This window comes from Sturnus vulgaris, chromosome W, assembly GCF_052056855.1.
Source record: "Sturnus vulgaris isolate bStuVul1 chromosome W, bStuVul1.hap1, whole genome shotgun sequence".
Classification (NCBI taxonomy): Eukaryota; Metazoa; Chordata; class Aves; order Passeriformes; family Sturnidae; genus Sturnus; species Sturnus vulgaris.
This window is the reverse complement of record NC_142282.1, coordinates 42,600,181-42,619,871: the sequence shown is the minus strand read 5'-3', so window position 1 is coordinate 42,619,871 and position 19,691 is coordinate 42,600,181. Positions and strand designations below refer to the sequence as shown.

At 46.3% G+C, this 19,691-nt stretch overlaps 1 protein-coding gene across 1 annotated transcript in view; it reads left to right on the top strand.

The window, feature by feature from the left end:
• LOC148220194 (endogenous retrovirus group K member 8 Gag polyprotein-like) overlaps positions 1–17,149 on the top strand; it is a 46,103-nt gene extending 28,954 nt beyond the window's left edge. Inside the window, exon 4 of the mRNA XM_088155798.1 lies at positions 17,093–17,149. Coding sequence (XP_088011924.1) covers positions 17,093–17,149 — 57 coding nt within the window. The remainder of the gene's footprint in view (positions 1–17,092) is intronic.
• Positions 17,150–19,691: the final 2,542 nt, after the last annotated feature.

Below are 19,691 nucleotides of genomic sequence, written 5' to 3'. Positions count from 1 at the left end.
ATTCCACAAATTCACCCCAAAATTCACGGGGGACCCCCAAATCCCAGGGCTTCACGCCAAAATCCCACCTGCAACCCCCAAAATCCCTCAAATCACCCCTGAGACCCAGTCCCCCCAACACCTCCCAAATTCACCCCAAAATCTCTACAATCCCCCTCAAAACCCACCCAGATACCCCCAAATCCATCAATTTCACTCCAAGAGCCATCTGGGACTCCCAAAAATCACCAAATTTCCCTGGAAAATCCACCTGCATCACCCCAAATTCATCCCAGAATTCTCCCAGGACTCCCAAATGCTCACCTGGATACCCCAAAATCGACAGAATTCACCCCAAAATCAGCCTGGCATCCCCAAAACTCACCTGAGAACCCTAAAAATCACATGTATACCCTAAAATTCACCAAATTCCCCCCCAAAATTCCCCTGAGATCCCTAGAATTCCACAAATTCCCCCTAAAATTCAACTGGGACTCCCCACATTCTACAAATTCACCCCAGTCCTGGGGTACAATGCAAAAATGTGTATTCTATCACAATCTGCTAAAATGTGGGAGGGGTGGTGATCCTTATCGCTGTGGGAGATATCCTCAGCGGATGTACTGGGAATCCAAATCGCCCTGGGATTCTGGAAATAATTACAAACTGGCCTGAAGGTGAGAGTTTTGGATTGTCTTCTGAAGAAGAAGAGGAGCAAGTGGCACGTGCTGCGGAAGCCCCAACATATAATGAGCTACCGGAGACTGAAAGACGATATGCCCTCTTCACTGATGGCTCCTGCCGAACTGTAGGCACCAACCGGAAATGGAAAGCTGCAGTATGGAGCCCCACACGACAAGTTGCACAAGCTACCGAGGGACAAGGTGGATCGAGTCAGGTCGCAGAGCTAAAAGCCGTCCAGTTGGCTTTGGATATTGCTGAATGAGAGAAGTGGCCAAGGCTTTATCTCTACATTGACTCATGGATGGTAGCTAATGCTCTGTGGGGATGGCTGGAAAGCTGGAAAAAGGCCAAGTGGCAGCGCAGAGGGAAACCCATCTGGGCAGCTGAGATTTGGCAGGACGTTGCTGCCTGAGTAGAGAAATTGACCATAAAGGTTTGACACGTGGATGCACATGCACCCAAAAGCCGGGCTAATGAAGAACATCACAACAACGAGCAGGTGGACCGAGCTGCCAAAGTGAAAGTATCACAGGTGGATCTAGACTGGCAGCACAAGGGAGAAGCATTCCTAGCTCGTTGGGCCCATGATGCCTCTGGTCATCAGGGGAGAGATGCAACATACGGATGGGCCCGTGACCGAGGGGTGGACCTTACCATGGACAGCATCTCACAGGTCATCCACGACTGCAAGACCTGTGCCACAATAAAACAGGCCAAGCGGGTGAAGCCTCTGTGGTACGGTGGACGATGGTCAAAGTACAGGTATGGGGAAGCCCGGAAAATTGACTAAATCACCCTTTCCCAAACCCACCAGGGCAAGCGCTACGTACTGACCATGGTGGAAGCAACTACAGGATGGTTAGAAACCTACGCTGTGCCTCATGCCACTGCCCGCAACACCATCTTGGGCCTAGAAAAACAAGTCCTTTGGAGGCATCGTACCCCTGAGAGAATTGAATCAGACAAGGGAACCCATTTCAAGAAGGGCCCTATAAACACCTGGGCCAAAGAACATGGTATTGAATGGATATATCATATCCTTTACCACGCGCCAGCTGCCGGGAAAGTTGAACGGTCTAATGGACTCCTTAAGACTACTTTGAAAGCACCAGGTGGTGGAACCTTCAGAAATTGGGAAATGAACTTGGCCAAAGCCACCTGGATGGTTAACACCCGAGGGTCCATCAATCGAACCGGTCCTGCCCACTCTGAACCCCTGCACACAGTGGATGGGGACAAGGTCCCTGTGGCACACATGAAAGGTATTTTAGGAAAGACTGTTTGGATTAATCCCACCACAGGAAAAGGCAAACCGATCTGTGGGATTGTTTTTGCTCAAGGACCTGGTTGCACTAGGTGGGTAATGCAGAAAGATGGGGAAACCCGTTGTGTACTGCAAGGAGACCTAATTTTTAGTGAGAACTGTATGTAAGGTTTCATTTTGAATTATATATCTGTAACAGGGTATTGGTTTGGGTATGATGTAGATGGTAATAGAATAAGGGGTGGATTATGTCCTTGGGTACAATGCAAAAATGCGTATTCTATCACCATCTGTTAAAATGTGGGAGGGGTGGTGATCCTTATCTCTGGGAGATATCCCCTGCTGATCTGCCATCTGATAAGATCAGGGGGATGGTCATCGTTATCTTTTCACAACCCATCCTTCCTCCAGAAGATATATTCTGTTAATGGGCCATTAAGTCCTCTTGTGTGAGTGATTACATCATCCCATTGGGAGATGCTCCAGCCAGGGGGAGGAGCCAAACATTTCCTACCTAGATAAAAACTGAGATTTGGAACACCAAAGCAGTCCTTTCCACTGGATCCCAGAGGAAAGTCGGACCTTTTTCCACATCATCGCTGGATCTTCAGAGGAAAACTGCACCTTCTACAGGAGCAATGCTTAAATTGAACCACATCTGTCATCCAGGAAGACTGCAGCCACCATTTATACGGACTGCTACCAACACCCTGACTGACAGGGTGACAGGTTGTATTTCTGACTTTGTTGGTGGTTTTTCTTTTATATTATTGCATGTATTTTATTTTTTCTCTTTTCTCCTATTAAACTCTATTACTGACTTGGAGTCTCGCACTGGTTTTACTTTCAAACCAACACAACCCCAAACCTCGCTACCCGGGATCCCCCAAAATTGCACAAATTCTCCCCCAAAATCAACCTGGGTCCCCTCAAAACTCACCTGGATCTCCCCAACCCCCCCCCCCCCCCCAATTCACCTGGGAACCCCCAAATCCCCAGAATTCAACCCATAATTCACCTGGGACCCAAAAAACCTCCAAATTCGCTCAAAAATGATTGGCAACTTTACACACTCCATTTTCCCACAAAAGGATCTAGAGCTGAATCATTAAAAAACCCGGTATAATCACTAAGACCCTCTAACTAATTAAAGTTAGAAAGTGGTATGTTTATTCATCGGCGCGCGGCACGGGAGTCACCTCCGAAAGGCGTGACGCCCCTGAACAAGGTTCTTTTCCATCTATTTATTCCCCAAGATCTTACATACAATACATATGCATAACCCCAGCACCTCCCATCCCCATCCCCATCCCATATTAAAATGAGCCCATTAGTCCTTTACGCGTGCACAGCTCTTCTCTTGAATTGGGTTGGTGGTCGCAAAATGGGTCAGCGGTCTCGAAGGATGAAGTCAGGAGAGTCTTCATCAGGTCTCAGTGACCCTCTGGCACGATCCAAGGCTCCGTGCTTCATGGTTAGCAGTTTACTTACTTTATGTTCTTCTGTACGTAAATTTATAATAGCAGATAATTATACCAATTAGCTCTAGCCTAAGCATCTAGTAATTATTAACCTACCATTTACCTGCCTAACTTACATCTTGGCCATGGAAACTACTTCTACTCTTAGCAAAAATCTTAACTTTTTAAAACCATGATTCATTCCCCACTCCTTCTTCAAAGTTAGTAAATTCTTTTCCTAATAACAATGCTTTGGTTACTTTTCATGCTTTGACAGTTTTGGTAGGGAAAGTTTCTGGCCACCCTGAAAAGGTACCTATTAATACCAATAGGTATTGTTACCCCCCTCTCCTGGGTAGTTCTGAAAAATCAATTTGCCATTGTTGCCCAGGCCCATAGCCTTTTTCAATTTGTCCAGGCTTTGGTTTAGGAATATTCTTGGGATTAGTTTGGAGGCAAGGCTACATTGGCAAGTCACCTGAATTACTGCACTTTGCAAGTTTCTGGCCATGATTTGATCTTTCAAATAATTGTGCAGAGCATCAATTCCCCAATGTGTTTTCTCATGGTCCTTTTTCACTAATAACCATAACATGTAAGAGGGGATCACAAGCCTACCTTTTCCTCTGTCTGTAATAGCCCACCCCTCTTGGTTATAAGTCCTGTTTTCTTCTCTAATGAGCTTTTTGTCCCTTTTATTGTATCTTGGCTTACCTTCCATAGAAATTTGCCCATCTAGAATTAAAGCTGCCTCAATTGTTTTAATAATTACCTTACCTTTAGCTGTTTCTTTTGCCTTTCTCTCCACCAGCTCATTTCCTTTTTCCAATTCAGAGCTCACTTTTTGGTGTATACATGTTGATTTCTTTTCTTTTAGCTAGCTCTAAGGCCTGGGTTAAAGTGATTATTTCAGCCTTCTGTGCAGAGGTGTTTGTTGGCAATGGTCCAGACTCTATCACCTCTCTATTGTGGTATCCGCATACCCAGCATATCTTTTTCCACTGATGATGTAGATGCTCCCATCAGTGAACCAAGTTGCAGCGTCCTCGAGAGGGGTGTCCTTCAGATCCAGGCGACTGGAGTAAGTGGCTTCAATGGTCTCCCGGCAGTCATGGATCACTGGTTCTCCCATACTCCCGCTGAGGAAAGAAGCTGGATTGACAGTGTTAGTTACCACAATTTCAACATCATCTTGTTCTACTAGTATGGCCTGGTACTTTAGAAATCTTTGTGGGGAAAGCCAATGTCTTCCTTTCACCTCCAGGACTGCAGCTTCTGGCCTAGGGTGAATTTGTGTGCCTCCTACTGCTGCAACAGCTCTGAGGCACCCTGACCACCCCTTGGCTGCCGTGTCCAGCTGTTTGGAGAGGTAGGCGACTGCCCTCCAGTACGGGCCCAGGTCTTGTGCTGGTATTCCCAGAGCAATCCCCTGCTTTTTGTGAGAAAACAGAAAGAATGGTTTACTCACATCTGGAAGTCCCAGGGCTGGAGCTGACATGAGAGCCTTCTTTAGTTGGTCAAAGGCTCATGTTGCTTCTTTCATCCGTTGGAGATCTCTGCTTCCTTCCATAATCAAGGTATATAGGGGTTTGACTAACAGCCCATAATTGTAAATCCACAGTCTGCACCACCCTGTCATGCCCAAGAAGGTTCTCAGTTCTTTCACTGTTTGGGGTTTTGGGGTCTGGCATATTGTTTCCTTGCAATCCCGTCCCAAGATTCTTTGTCCAGCACTAATCTCATAGCCCGGATAGACAACTGTTCGTCTCACCATCTGGGCTTTCTTCTGGGATACTCGATACCCCTGTAGACCCCAAAAAATTTAGGAGGTTTACCGTCCACTCCATACATGCTTCTTGAGTTTTGCTAGCTATCAGGAGGTCCTCCACATACTGTAACAGCTGTCCTTCTCTTGATGGAGCTTCCCAGGATTCTAGATCTTTTGCCAGCTCTTCTCCAAATATGGTAGGGGAATTCTTGAACTCCTGGGGTAGTACACACCATGTGAGCTGAGTTTTACCTCCAGTTTTGGGATTTTCCCATTCAAATGCAAAAATTTTCTGGCTGGTTTCATGGAGAGGAAGGCAAAAAAAAGCATCCTTTAAATCTAAAACAGTAAACCAGGTTAGTTTGGATGTTAAACGAGTTAACAAGGTGTAGGGGTTGGCTACCGCTGGTAACAGCTCGCAAATCTTGTACTAACCTGTATGATCCATCGGGCTTTTTTACGGACAAAATAGGAGTATTAAAATCAGATTGACATTTTTTTAGTAGTCCTATTTGCAAAAAGTTCTTAATTACTGGACTAATCCCTTCCCTACTTTCCTTTTTTAAGGGGTATTGTCTAATTTTAACTGGTTGTTTTCCTTCTTTAAGCCAGATTTGTACTGGTAGAGCATTCTTTGCTCTCGCTGGTATATTGGAGGCCCACACCCCAGGGAGCAGCTGATCTATTATTTTCTTAATAATTTTTCTTTGTTTTCAGCCACAATATCTTTGGTTATTAGCATTACATTTAACAGTTCCACGTATTGCTGATCATTTACCTCCAAACTAATTTCCCCATTTTTGAATATTATTTTTGTTTTTAATAGTTCCAATAGATTCTTACCCAAAAGTGCTAATGGAGCATTGGGCATATATAAAAACCTGTGAATTCCCCATTGTTTCCCAAACTTATATTTCAATGGGCTACAAAAATAAGCCCTTTCAGATTGGCCAGTTGCCCCCTTTACCATGACATAATCATCTGTTATTGGTATTAAGGCTTTATTTAACATCCAATATGTTGCTCCTGTGTTTATCAATTTTTTTTTTCTTTTTTCCCTACTTTTATTATAACCAGAGGATCTCCTAGGGTAAGATCCTCTGCTCCATTCCTCTTTTCAATCTCCTCTTCTTTGATCATCACCTTTTCTTCCTTCTGGATACTGGAGTTGAAATAGAAATTGCTTTAACTAGAGTGGGGGATGGAACATAGGCTGGAGTCTGGATAGGAGAAGAAATCTCAGGAGGTGGAATGGGACTGGAGTGGGGGATGGGACATAGAAATTTCAGGAGGTGGAATGAGGGAATAGGAGCTGAAGTAACGCGAGCTGGCTTTTTTTCAGAAGTAGAAGGTAAAGCAGGAGTTGAGGTTAATAACCGTCTCAAATTTGCTTCCCCTCTCACCCCGCTTTGCCTTTTAGCGGGTGGTTCAAACAAATTCCCCAATTATTATTCCAGAGGGTTAGCTGGATACACCTTATCAGGGTGTGTGCAGTGTTGGTTTATGGAGCATGTACTACAACATTATTTTAACTTAGCCTCGTTGTCTTTTTCTAAGACCAATACCAAGGGGTCAGAGGGGGCTCTGAGTCCACAATCTTTCTGCCACTCAAGGTGATTCAGGAGAAAAAAAACCAAAAAACCAAAACAGTCAGAGTAAGTCAACTCCTCCCATTTCTGTGTCTGAAAAATAACAGAAGCTGTAACAAAGTTTCATAATGTAAATATCCAACTGAGGGCCACCTGGCCCCCCCCTCAAGTTTATAAAGTGGCCACCATTGTGTACAAAACTTTACAAGGGTCTTTTGGTTCTCTGAGTCTCCATACCCCACTAGCTCCTTCCAATGTGCCAAAACGCACCCCAAAGGACAAGTTTTAGGGATCTCTTTACTCTGGTTAGTTCCCGTCATCCCTCCTTAACAAAACTGGTACTCTGCTTTAATTCTTATTATCTTGTCCATTGCTTCTTGTCCTGCTTTTCACTCAGCAAGTGAAAAGTCAGTCCTTTCCCTAGACATTTCTTACAGCCCACAGCTCAGGTACTAAATGTAACTTTCCACTTATCAGCTCGATCAAGGAGCTGTTGTTTACATTTACTGTGCTGGTTAGCAGAAGAACGATAGTAATAGCACCCAGGCACAAGGCCAACCTCTAGATGCACCAAAAACTGCAGGAAAATTCTTACAAATACAAGCTATTTCATTCACTCTTTCTTAACTTTCTAAATTTTCCACAGCTTGTTGCTCCCAATCCAAAGCCACAAGTCCTCCAGCAGATGTCTGATGTAAACTTTTAAAATATGTTTTCTTATTTCTCCTATCTGTCCACTAGTTTACTGAATTCACAAACTCCTATGGGTCAAGCCCAAACCACTGAGGTAAAGGAATTCTTTCTATTCATCTGGTTAGATTGGATCCTTAAACTGACACTGCTCTTATTCTGATTTCAACAATCTACAAACACAGCCTCGGTACTTAAAATCATAACTAAACTCTTGTCAAGGACTTTTTCCTTCCCAAACTGGTCCTGTCTTTTGTCTTCCATTTACTTCACTAGTATTCATGTCTCATTTCCTAATAAACTCTTTCACTCAGGCTGTGCTTCCCTTATAACTTTTTGCACAAGTCAAAAGGCACTATTGCCTCAGAAATACAGTTATAGTGAATAGTGTCTTTGGTAACCAGAGCACACACACCACAGTCACAGCAGGGAGGGAGTTTTTAAGGATTTCATGCACCCCACTTGCTTCGTTTTTCCCCAGCCGTTTCAGTCGCCCGAGAACGGAACCACGGGTCCAAACTCCCACTCACTTTGTGCTAATAGCACATCTCAACAAGCTCTCTCTCAACCACTCTCACAATCAGGACATACTCACACAGTTCAACGACCATACACCAGGATTTTTCCTTTACAAGTGCTAGCCCCACAATGCTAGTGAACAAAGCCCTCTACGGCACAACAAATGGCAAAATCTACTGCCAGCAACTACAGACCGAGCCCTTTCGGCTCGGTATAACAAGATTCTCTGCTGGCAACCAAGTACAAGCAAATACCAAACAAGTCTTGCAAGCACACAGAGGCACAAGTTGTGCGAGGGACGTCTCCCACGACTTACCAACGGCCTTACCCGACCACGCGTATGCCTTACAGATCACAAGTTAAATTGTTTCAATTTTTAAACATACCCTTTTGTCTGGAGATTTGGAAGTCAGGAGTCCTTGTCTGCTGCTGGATGAACAGTTCGGGCAGCGGAGCCCTGTCTTCCAGGAATATCCCGGGGGCGCCCCGAGGGGTCCACTACCCAGGCTGGTCTCACAGCCGAGCAGAGCCTCCTCCTGGCCTGGCTCGCCAAACGAATCATTTAAAAAACCCGGTATAATCATGGACAAAGACCCTCTAACTAATTAAAGTTAGAAAGTGGTATGTTTATTCACCGGCGGGAGGCACAGGAGTCACCTCCGAAAGGCGTGACGGCCCTGAACAAGGTTCTTTGCCATCTATTTATTCCCCAAGATCTTACATACAATACATATGCATAACCCCAGCACCTCCCATTCCCATCCCATATTAAAACGAGCCCATTAGTCCTTCACGCGTGCACAGCTCTTCTCTTGAATTGGGTGGGTGGTCTCAAAATGGGTCAGTGGTCTCGAAGGATGAAGTCAGGAGAGTCTTCATCAGGTCTCAGTGACCCTCTGGCACGATCCAAGGCTCCGTGCTTCATGGTTAGCAGTTTACTTATTTTACGTTCTTCTGTACGTAAATTTATAATAGCAGATAATTATACCAATTAGCTCTAGCCTAAGCATCTAGTAATTATTAACCTACTGTGATAGGTTGACTTAGGAAGAAGAAACTCAGAAGAGATTCTTCCTAAGCGAATTTCCTCTGTGGGGGTTGGGATACGCGCAACAGCCAATTAGAGAAAGTTAGTTCGCTCCGTGAACACACATTTTGAGGAAGGTAATCCGGAACTGACCCTCTTTGTCTTCCGGCGGCTGAGCAGGTAACATCAACCCGAGCTTCCCTCTCCCCCATGCGGGGGGGGGGGGGGGGGGAGGCTCGGGAGGCCGCTTGGGCCCCGTTTGCCAACGAGGGGGACCCGATGGCCGGGGGGAGAAAATGTTGTGTGATAAGACCTTCACGGCTTCCTCCTCCATGGGCCTGCGGCTCTGGTGTGGGGGGAGGCCGACTCTTGCTGCTGCCGGACGGGCTGGGCCTGCCCGGGTGGCCATGAGCAGTGTGGGGCTGCAGCCCAGCCCCAGAAAGGCTGATTAACACCTCAGCTGCCCCCCCCAGCACGGCCTGAGCCTGGCCCAACTTTAGTAGTTGTGTTAAACTTTAACTCTTTAGTGCTCAGATAAGATTTGCAAAGCCTCCAGCCTTTCCTTTGAATATGAAAGGGAATAAGAAGATTTCTGAACTCAGTGATGTAAGAGCTAAGTTTTTAAGATGGAAGGAGAATGAGAAGATGCTGAAATGGCTGAAAATCTTTTTGTGAAATTGTAGGAATGAACTGATGTACTCAATATTCCTATAAACCATGGAAAGAGACATGGGGGGATGGAAATGTTCCATTTAATAGGTGATTTGACTAAGAGCACCTGTGTTGAGAATTTCTGTCCTGAGAAAAGAAGGGGATTTTGGTTTTCTAGAGATGAAGCCTGAGCAGAGAAAAAGGAGACAGAGAGAATCTTTGCGGTTGAACATTTCATTCTTAAAAGTAATACCCCATGAGACAGACATGGCCCACATCTAAAACTTTGGGACGGCTGTAGAGTTGGGAGGAGCGTCACGGTTGCAGGTTCCCGGGCGGATGCAAATCGTGAAAGATAAAACCACAAGAGAACTGTTTTTTTTCCTTCTTGTGAGAAAAATCCCTACAACTTCAACAAGAAGAAGCTTCTCTCTCCAGAAGTGAACTGAGAAAGACTAAATTGGGCACTGACCGAAGTATTTGTTATATGTTTGTTTTGTTGTTATGAAGATTGGGAGAGGGAGGGAAGGAGTGATCTAAAAAATCTTATTCTGAAATTTTTTTTCTCTCTCTTTTGTTTGTGTAGTTAATAAATTTTCTTTTATCCTCTCTCAAGTTTTAGGCCTGCCTTGCTCTTTTGCTCCTGGTTCTGTCTCACAACAAGAAAGATAAGTTTATTCGGATTGGCGGCTCAAAATCAGGACACGTACCATTTACCTGCCTAACTTACATCTTGGCCATGGAAACTACTTCTAATCTTAGCAAAAACCTTAACTTTTTAAAACCATGATTCAGAGCCCTGAGTGCTTCATATACAAACTAAATGGAAAAAAACTTTCTATTCATTCTCAGCAAAAAACTTCCTATTCCTCCTTCTTTTGGACAAAACTGCCTTCACTTTCAAGCTTATTCTCTTGCTCACTTACCTGCATAATGCTTAGTCCCTGTTCTCCATGCTTATTTTCTTCACTTTTACAAGGAATCCTCTCCTCATCTTCTTCTTCCTCTGTTTCTTCCATTTCCTGTGCCAAGATCACCTGTTTCTCTGTTAGATTTGTTTCTCCAGCTGATTTTTGACAACTGTCCCTAACTTGTGGCACCGCTCCCTCGAGAGAGGTGATTGTCCTGCTCTGCTCTGGGCTGGGACTGCGCTCTCTTCAAGCCCTGGGGGCAATTTTAGATGCCACAACGTCAGAAAAACCTCAGGCTATTGGAGAAATGTCCAAAGGAGGGACACAGAGATAGCGAAGGGGCTGGAGGGGAAGCCATACAAAGAGTGGCTGAGGGCATTTGGTTCAGCTGCAGAGAGGACACTGAGCTCACACCTCACTTGGCACCTCTCAGCTCCTCTCAAGGGCAGCACAGGGACAGCTTTGCTCTCTGCTCTCTGCGACCAGGAACAGGAGCCAAGGGAATGCCAGGAGCTGTGTCAGGGGACGATTAGGCTGGCTATCAGGGAAAGGTTTTTTTCCTCAGAGTCTGGTCAGGCACTGAATAGGTTCTCCAGGCAATGGGCACATCCCCAAGGCTGCCAGAGATCCAGGAGCGTTTGGCCAATGCTCTCAGGGATGCAGAGGGTGGGACTCTTGGAGTGTCTGTGCAGGGCCAGGAGTTGGACTTTGACGATCCCTAGGGGTCCCTTCCGACTCAGGAAACTCTTACCATTTTCCCCTCTTTCCTCTCCTTGCACAATGCTCTCAGCTTACTGTTCCACCATATGTTCCACTTCTGAAACCTCCGTTACTTCTTTCCAGTTCAAGCACAGTTCTTCTGGTTACAATCCAAAGATAGACAGATTGAAAAACAACCAAAAAAGAAACACTTGCTTGGAATGTCGTGGTCTTATTTGGATCTCGAACTATGAAGTCCATTGTGCCTTGCAAGTTCTAAAAGCTAAACAACAACCAAAAACACCCCCCGCACCGTTTTAACAAAGGGATTTGCTTTCTTCTAAGAAATCCATAGCCCTTCTCAAAATGGATCTATTTCAGTAAGAGATCATCTTGAATAGATCACTTACTATCTAAAGAACCTGGAACACTCAAATCCGTAATGATAAGCCTGTTACCTTGCCGTTTTCTTTTCCATAGGCAAATGAATTTGCTCAAGTGCCATTTGTAACAAGGACAGAGTTCAAAGTGCGGCTCTGAGAAATGTTTTGGTTTCCCTCCTATCTCTATCAAAAGCACCTTCTTCAATGGCTGAAACAATACTTGATATAGTCTGAATTTTAAAGGTCATGAAAATTTTCTCAAAAGTGAAAAATTAATATAGCAGTCAGGTTTTAAACCAACAGGAATTTTTGTTTTACCTGTTTGAAGATTTCCTTCCCCCTAAAATGCTGGCTGATGGATACCTAGAAGGAATCAATTCCCACAAAATGCTTCAGGGTAAGCCATTTCATCATCTATTACAATTTGCTTCAGTGTCCCGTTCCTGTCCAATTGAAGGTCCCTGTTTAAGTGACTCAGGTACAGAGAGAAATAAAATTAAATATGACTACAGTGCCTTTAAATCTAAATCGAACTTCCTGATCAATCTCATAAAACCTTTAGGCTAAATGTTGCCATTGATCTGTTTCTACTGAACACAATCACGTCCTGGCTTGTTAGAGATTAGTTCATTACAAAGAAAGAAATGCACAGAAGTTAAAATATTTCCAAAGAAGCATTTGACATCCTTCCTTTTGGTTGGGGAACCATTCCAATACTGCTTACATAAGAGGTCAAATTACTGTCTTCCATGTTAGTTCTGCACTGGGCTCAGTGGAGCCGTTCTGGTTTATTGGCCTTTGACTTGGACATAAAGCTGAGTCTTGATTCAAGAAAAATCAATATTCACACTTGTTTTCATTTACACGGACATTGGCTTGGTCTCCTAAACAAAGAGAATGATGGGGAATTTTTGTAGGAGTTCAGATAGGTAACATTCTCTTTCCGCCACCTGGCACTGTATTTTCACTTGGTCTGTTACCTCTGGCTTTGTTTTAAAGGCTCAAATTATTAGGAAGAGTATCAAACCTCCAGCTCTAACCACAGTGCCACTGCGAGGTGTGTGAAGGTATGTGCATCTGCCCCTCAGGTCCATACTGCTCTTCTAATGTGCCTCTGATCGAGCAGGTAGGAAAGACCTCCTGGGTGTGTGAACAGTTCTGCTTCCTCTATGGCTTCAGAGCTGCTGCTAAGATCTTCAGGAAGGAGAGCGGTATTGTACCAATTTTTAGATGGTTTTTAAAGTTGCAAGTGCTTGGCTATCTTAAACGTCTGAGTTCCTAGAACTTTGAATGAGATCAAATCTATGAGTGAAGAGATGATGGTGCAGACCAACTTCTGATTCCGGTGATCCAAGAATCTGCGCTACTACTTTAACCTTCTGAATAAGACATGGATGTGATGGTATGCACCATAATACTGATGTGCTATGGTTTTTGAATGATAGCAGTCTTCCTTTGTCCCATTCCTGAACCGTGGGCATTATTTGCCTTAACCTTGTTCAGTAGCGACTTTATTCTATATTGTTACATGAAGTGAAAAGCACACTTTTTCCATACCTTCACACAACAGCATTAAAACAAGGCCTAAGTAGTACAACCAATGTTCAAAGATGCTCTACCTTTTAATTTGTCGATAAAAAATTCATACCTTTTTCTAATATGATCTCAAGAAGAAAGGGTCTTCTCCAAATTCTCCTTCAGCTCTTCCTCACAGCTCAGCATTTTCCTTTTTTCTAAAATTGTATCCAGATCACTTTCATCATCTAAGGCCACATATAAAAGCTAATAAAAATGGTTTCTTAGATACTAAAATCTCCCCAACTATTTAGGATTCAAGGAAGTTAATTATGCACATATATTCTACACCCAGAAGAGAAAGCTACCTCAGCAAAACTCATCGCCTATGAAAATCTTCCTAGATAATGAACACCTCTGACACTGCCACCCCAAGTTGGTTATTGAAACAATGAGAACCTCACATCCAGTCAGACTCTAGACCTGCACAAGATCTCCTGATAGCAACTTGCAGCCACTTTCTACAGAAAGCAGCAGTGATGTCTATCACTGTTGCCATACCAAGAATAAGACAGGTCTGTCCATTCAGCGTGAATCAAGCAGTTAGCAAAAATGCACCTGACAGAATGAAACTGAAGAGTAGAAATTCCCATCTAAAAGTCAAAGATTACATTTTTAATTTTATAGCAGGTATTTTGAATTTCAGAGGGCTCTTTGCATTAAGAAGTCCTGTCTTTATAGCACACCCTTGTTTTTATGTTTCTACCTGGATTATGGCCATTTAGCCGTCTCCTTAAAATCACTCCAAAGAAAAACATTCAAGTGAACAATTTCTTTCTAAACTGCTGGAAGGTGAAATGAATGAGTAAGAGGATATGCAACATGATAAAAGGCTGCCTGGAATTTTACGACTGGTATCCAACATGGCGTCTTGTATCTGGAGAGTAAAAAAAATCAGTCTCCAAGTAAACTGATAAGAATGCGGATTATCAAAACTTCTGTTTATTCTGGCACCACAAAGCACCAAATCACATTATATAATTTATCCCTTTAGAAACAACTGCCCGACTTTTTTTATGTATAGAAAAGATTGGAAGACATTTGGGAGATCATTTCCAGCTATTCCTAAAGTCTGATCTTAAGCAGTCTGGGCCATACATCATTCATCGCTATCATATGTATTTCAGATAGAAATGATCATAAAAATATAATCTATTTATATTACAAATAATAAACACAAGAATTATAAACACTTCCACATGAAACTCTTCCACACCAAACTGTTTCTTTGGAGTGTTTTGTCACACTATGGACCTCTTTCTAAGGTGACATCAATAACCTACCACGGAGAAAAAAGCATTGCAGGTGGGAGCACAGGAAGAACAGACTAATCCCAAGGAGTAATGAAAATATACGTCATCAAATAAAAGAAACGTACATCTGTTGTGTTGCGTTGTTTAATGTTAACATTCCTTCTGTGTTGATGGCTGGTCCCAGTTTTTTTCCCCTAAGTACATAATGTTTTTTCCTTTCCCACCTTTTCCCTAGTCAGTCATCCTAAACCCCTCCCCTTTATCTGTAACCTTCCCTGTCCCTCACCCTAAACCCTGCCCCACTGGATGTCAATCCTTTGTAGCCCCTCCCTTTGTTCTTGAAGTTTCTGTGTCAAGCATTCCCTTTTGTATTCATGATTGGTTATATTGTATGTATCCCCACCCTCGGTTTGCCTTATTGGCTCAATGTACCCCTTTCCCCACCTTCTGTACCTCCCCCCGTTAACCGTTACTGGCCCTCCCCTTGCTCCTCCCCCGTACTTAAGCCTGTGTAGAACCCCTCAAACTGCCTTTTGCGGTTCCCTCTCCCAACCTCCTGACCTGTTACCTCTTCCTTCAATAAATCCCTTCCCCCAGAACCGTAAAAGGTCTCTACTGCGCCTCTTTGTACCTCCCTGACGACTCGCCCAGGCGTAGCTGTTGCTACGCCTCTTCTGCGGCTCCCAGAGTGGTGCCGGGGAGGGTCCACTCACCAACGCAGGCTTCCCGGAGCTAGCCGGTAGCCCAGGTGAGGTGGGCAGTGGGTGGAAGAAACGTCAGTTTGGCGTTCACCGCAGGGCCACTTCGCCGGTGACCCCATGAAGAGCCTCGAAGATCTGAGGATCAGAGGCATTGGGCATCGACTACCCAGGTCGGATCCGGCCAGGTCGGCAGCGCTCCCGGGGAGAAGGTGGCAAACCTCTGCGCCCGGAGGACCACTTTCGAGGGAGGGGCCTCCTCTTGCCGCTCCTGTTCCAGAGGCCAACGGAGGCGGTAAGTATCCCCCAACAGGGTGCAGGGGGGCTTACCATTAGGCGGGGTGGGGTGTGCAGCCCTAGGTGTGGGGGCCCATAAAAACACCCCTTCCTTTAGTCCCTGAGGGTGGGGGACTCACTGGCCCTGGGAACTTTATTCTCAGTTGTTTCAGTTTTCTTTTGCTGCAGTGGGAGAGTGAGTTCTGCTGTGTGGGTACGAGGCACACCATAATGGGCCCAAAGCTGTCCACACAGCAGCGGGAGATGTTTTTCCAAATTGTGGGTACCCTGGAGGGAGGGAAAAAAATGTTTTCACGGGGTTCGTTAAAGATGTTCATAAAATGGCTTGCTTCCCAATTCCCCGGGGTGTGACCCCAGCAAATGGAGTCGGTCCAATTTTGGGAACTAGTAGGACAAAGGCTCATGGTGTTGAGCAATCAGGACGACACCTCCGTGGATCGGCTTTTCAGTTTATACATTCAAATTCCTACAGCTGTAAAAGAAAAGGCGGGGAGCGCGCGCCCCGCCAGGAGAGGGGGGGGAAAGGAAGCAAGCCATCCCGGGTTCCCCCAGTTGTTCCCCCCTCTCCTAACCCTCATTCCAATCCCTCTTCCCCTGCATCGGGGGATCCGAGACGGGCAGCTCGGCAACGATTGCACACCTGCCCGGCCAGGGAGACCAGCCGCTGCTCGCCTGGCCCCTCTCGGTCCTCCCGATACCCTAGCCCGGGCGGCAAGGCGCCAGCCGTCAGGGAGCCTTCCCCTAATCCCTCTTCCCCCAGTTCCGTCTCTCCCAGTTGCACCCCGAGTTCTACCCTGAAACCTGTTTTAAAGAGTTGTAAAGTTTGTAAATGTACCCCGAAACCCTCTCCCGCTCCTCCCCCAGGCTCTACCCCAAAAACCCCAAAGACAGTCAGATTCCAGTCATCCCCCCCGGACCCACAAAATAGCCTCCTGGACTCCAAAGCGTGTCCGGTCCCTTGTGCTCTGGCTCCTTTTACTTCCCAGAATCCCTTCCTCATTTTCCGTACCCTCCTCCGACTGTTGCTCTGCCCCCTACACCGTGTCCCAACCCCTTTCTGTTCCCGCCTCCTTCCCCAAGTCCTGCCCCTGTCTCCTCCCACGGGAGGGGTGTTCCTCCTCCCCAGGCTCCTCCTCCTCCTCCTACTAAAACTCCTCCTCTTACTCCACCCCCAGAGAGGCGGCCCCTGAGCTCAACAGGTCCCACCCATCACCATGAATGTTGCCAGTGTTCTGGCTCCTCCTCGGTAAGCGGTCCTGCCCCTCCGCTTCCGACTTCCGATTCCCAGGCCCCTCCTTCCGGTTCCCACGCTCCGGAAACCGGAAGTGACAGGCCAGGGGATCGCAACCCGGAACCGGAGACCACACTCATTGCCTCTCCGGTTTTTTATTCTTGGCAAAGGGGTATTCCAAATTGGCGGCCATTTGAATACTCCCATAAAAAGGAGCTCTGTAGGGCACAGAAGGAGTTTGGGAGAAAGAGCGAATATTTTAAAGGCTTACTGGAAGCTACTTTCTCCTCCAATATCTTGGTCCCTAGCGACTTGAAAGGATTGTTTAAATGTCTCCTCCTATCAATTGAGTACAGATTGTGGGAGGACACATGGAAAAGGATGCTAGGGGAACTCCTGCCTGAGCTCTTATAGACCCCCGAGTGTGCCATCGACGCAGACAAAAAACCAATCACGATGGATCATTTGTGAGGCGAAGGGCAGTGGTCCCAGGCAGAAGCACAGGCAGAAAAAAATCCCAAAGCCTGTGATCTTAAAAATTCAAGCTGCTGCCGAGAAGGCATTCATGGTGATGCCGACCACCGAGCCCCGTGTCCACTATGCCTCCATCAAACAGGGGCCGGCGGAACCTATCATTGAGTTCGTGGAGAGGCTAAAGATAGAAATTAAAAAGCAAGTGAAAAACCAGGACACCCTAGAAGAACTAATGATGGAAATGATAAAGTTAAACGCTAACAATGCATGTAAACAGGTTATAACATCTCTACCTCTCTACCCTGAGCCGTCTCTCCAGCTTATAGTGGAGGCCTGTGTCAAGCGCGCAGTTGTGCCAGCGCCACCTATTCCCACCAGAGGAGGAGTGAAGATGGCGGCAATGACTGCAGCTGCAAAGACTTTCCCTGTGCACTGCTTCCTCTGCAACCAGCTTGGTCACATCGCGCACGTGTGCCCTCTTAAAAATAAAATCGATAACGGGCAGGGGCAGGGGGAGGTGGGAGGAAACACACAAGCAAAAAAAAACTAACTGGGGAGTGCGACCCTGCCGCGAGTGAAAACAAAAATGAGGCGAGCCGCAAGGGGGACCTTGGTGGGGGGGGCCATACTAATACCAGATGTGACATTCCCACTGGATCCGACATTTACCGAACACAGCGAATAGCGCCAGGGTGGACTCTTCGTCCTCCCCTGAGCTTGGTCCTGACAGATAACACTTATTTTGAAACACAGGACTGGCGGTTGGTGTCGGTGAAGCCCACATCACCGGGTTTGTTCGCCGGACTCGACTGCACGTATGTCGGGATTGGGGATACAATGGGTACCCCTCCGGACATTGAAATCGTGCCGCAGACGCAGATTTTGTGTCCGGACCGTTTCTCTCTCCTGGCACGGTACATCCAGCCACCATACTTCCTGCCAAAGGAACAACTAGTAGCGCAGGCGATTCCAGTGCCCAACACCATCGTGGCGAAACCGGCTAATCCCTGCGTCTATTGGGCGGAAGTCATTGGTGAGGATAAACTAATCATTGGATGCGGACTCCGTTGGGGTGAAGACTACTTTTACCTCGACGGACTCTTCGATACAGGAGCAGATGTGACAATTATACCAACTGAGAATTGGCCGTCACATTGGGAGTTGCAACCCGTGGCTGGCAGAATACAAGGAGTCAGGGGGGCCCAATTGGCTCGGCAGTCAAAAAGCGTAATTAAAGTTGAGGGACCTGAAGGGCAGGTGGCTAATGTCCGCCCTTTTGTTATGGAGTATAAAGCTCCCCTGTGGGCCAGAGATGCCATGTCGCAATGGGGTGTTCGTATTAAGATCCCGAAAACCCCGCGGGATTTTTCTTAGTGGCCACTGTGGAGCGCCCTGTCCAGAAACTGAATTGGCTATCTGATGAACCAGTATGGATAGATCAGTGGTCGCTTAACAAACAGAAATTGCAGGCGCTCAACGAAATCGTGGAGGAGCAGTTAGCCAAAGGTAACATCGAGCCAACCTGGAGCCGTTGGAATTCTCCAGTCTTAGTCATCAAAAAGCCGGGGAAGGACAAGTGGCGACTCCTTCACGACCTTCGTGAAATAAATAAAAAGATAGAAGACATGGGGTCTCTGCAACCAGGTATGCCCTCATCCTCAATGCTGCCGCAAAATTGGAATCTGGCAGTCCTAGATATCAAGGATTGTTTTTTCCAAATTCCCCTCCACCCCGAGGATGCACCACGATTTGCCTTCTCGGTTCCATCCATCAACCGGGAAGGCCCAATGAGGCGCTTCCATTGGCGGTTACTGCCTCAGGGCATGAAGAACAGCCCCAGTATCTGTCAATAGTAGGTGGCCTCATTGCTGTCTCCTGTCCGCGCCAAGGCAGGGGAGTCCGTCATCCTGCACTATATGGATGACGTGCTAATTTGTGCCCCCACGGACGACATACTGCAGTATGTCCTTGATCTTGTCATCGAGGTTTTGATCTCTGCAGGGTTTGAGCTCCAGAAGGAGAAAGTTTAGAGGATGCCCCCATGGAAGTATCTCGGGCTCCAAATTACCAGCAGGACTATTGTCCCACATAAATTGGCAATTAACAGCAAGCCAAAAACCCTTGTGGATTTCCACCAGCTGTGTGGGTCATTGAATTGGGTCAGACCCTGGCTAGGATTGACCACCGAGGACCTAGCTCCCCTTTTCAATTTATTGAAACGGGGAGATGAGTTACTTTCTCCTAGGGTGCTGACCCCAGATGCGAGGGCAGATCTGGAAAAGGTAGAGAAGGCTATGGGGACGAGACAAGCCCATCGCTACCTGCCGAACCTGCAATTTGAGTTTATTATCCTGGGATGGCTGCCGCACCTCCACGGCCTCATTTACCAGTGGGACCAGGACCAGAGGGACCCCCTCTTGATTATAGAGTGGGTGTTCCTCAGTCATTAGAGGTCCAAAACTATCACCAGGCCACAGGAGCTGATGGCGCAGCTGATCAGGAAGGCCAGGGCCTGTTTGGGAGAGCTGGCGGGTTGCGA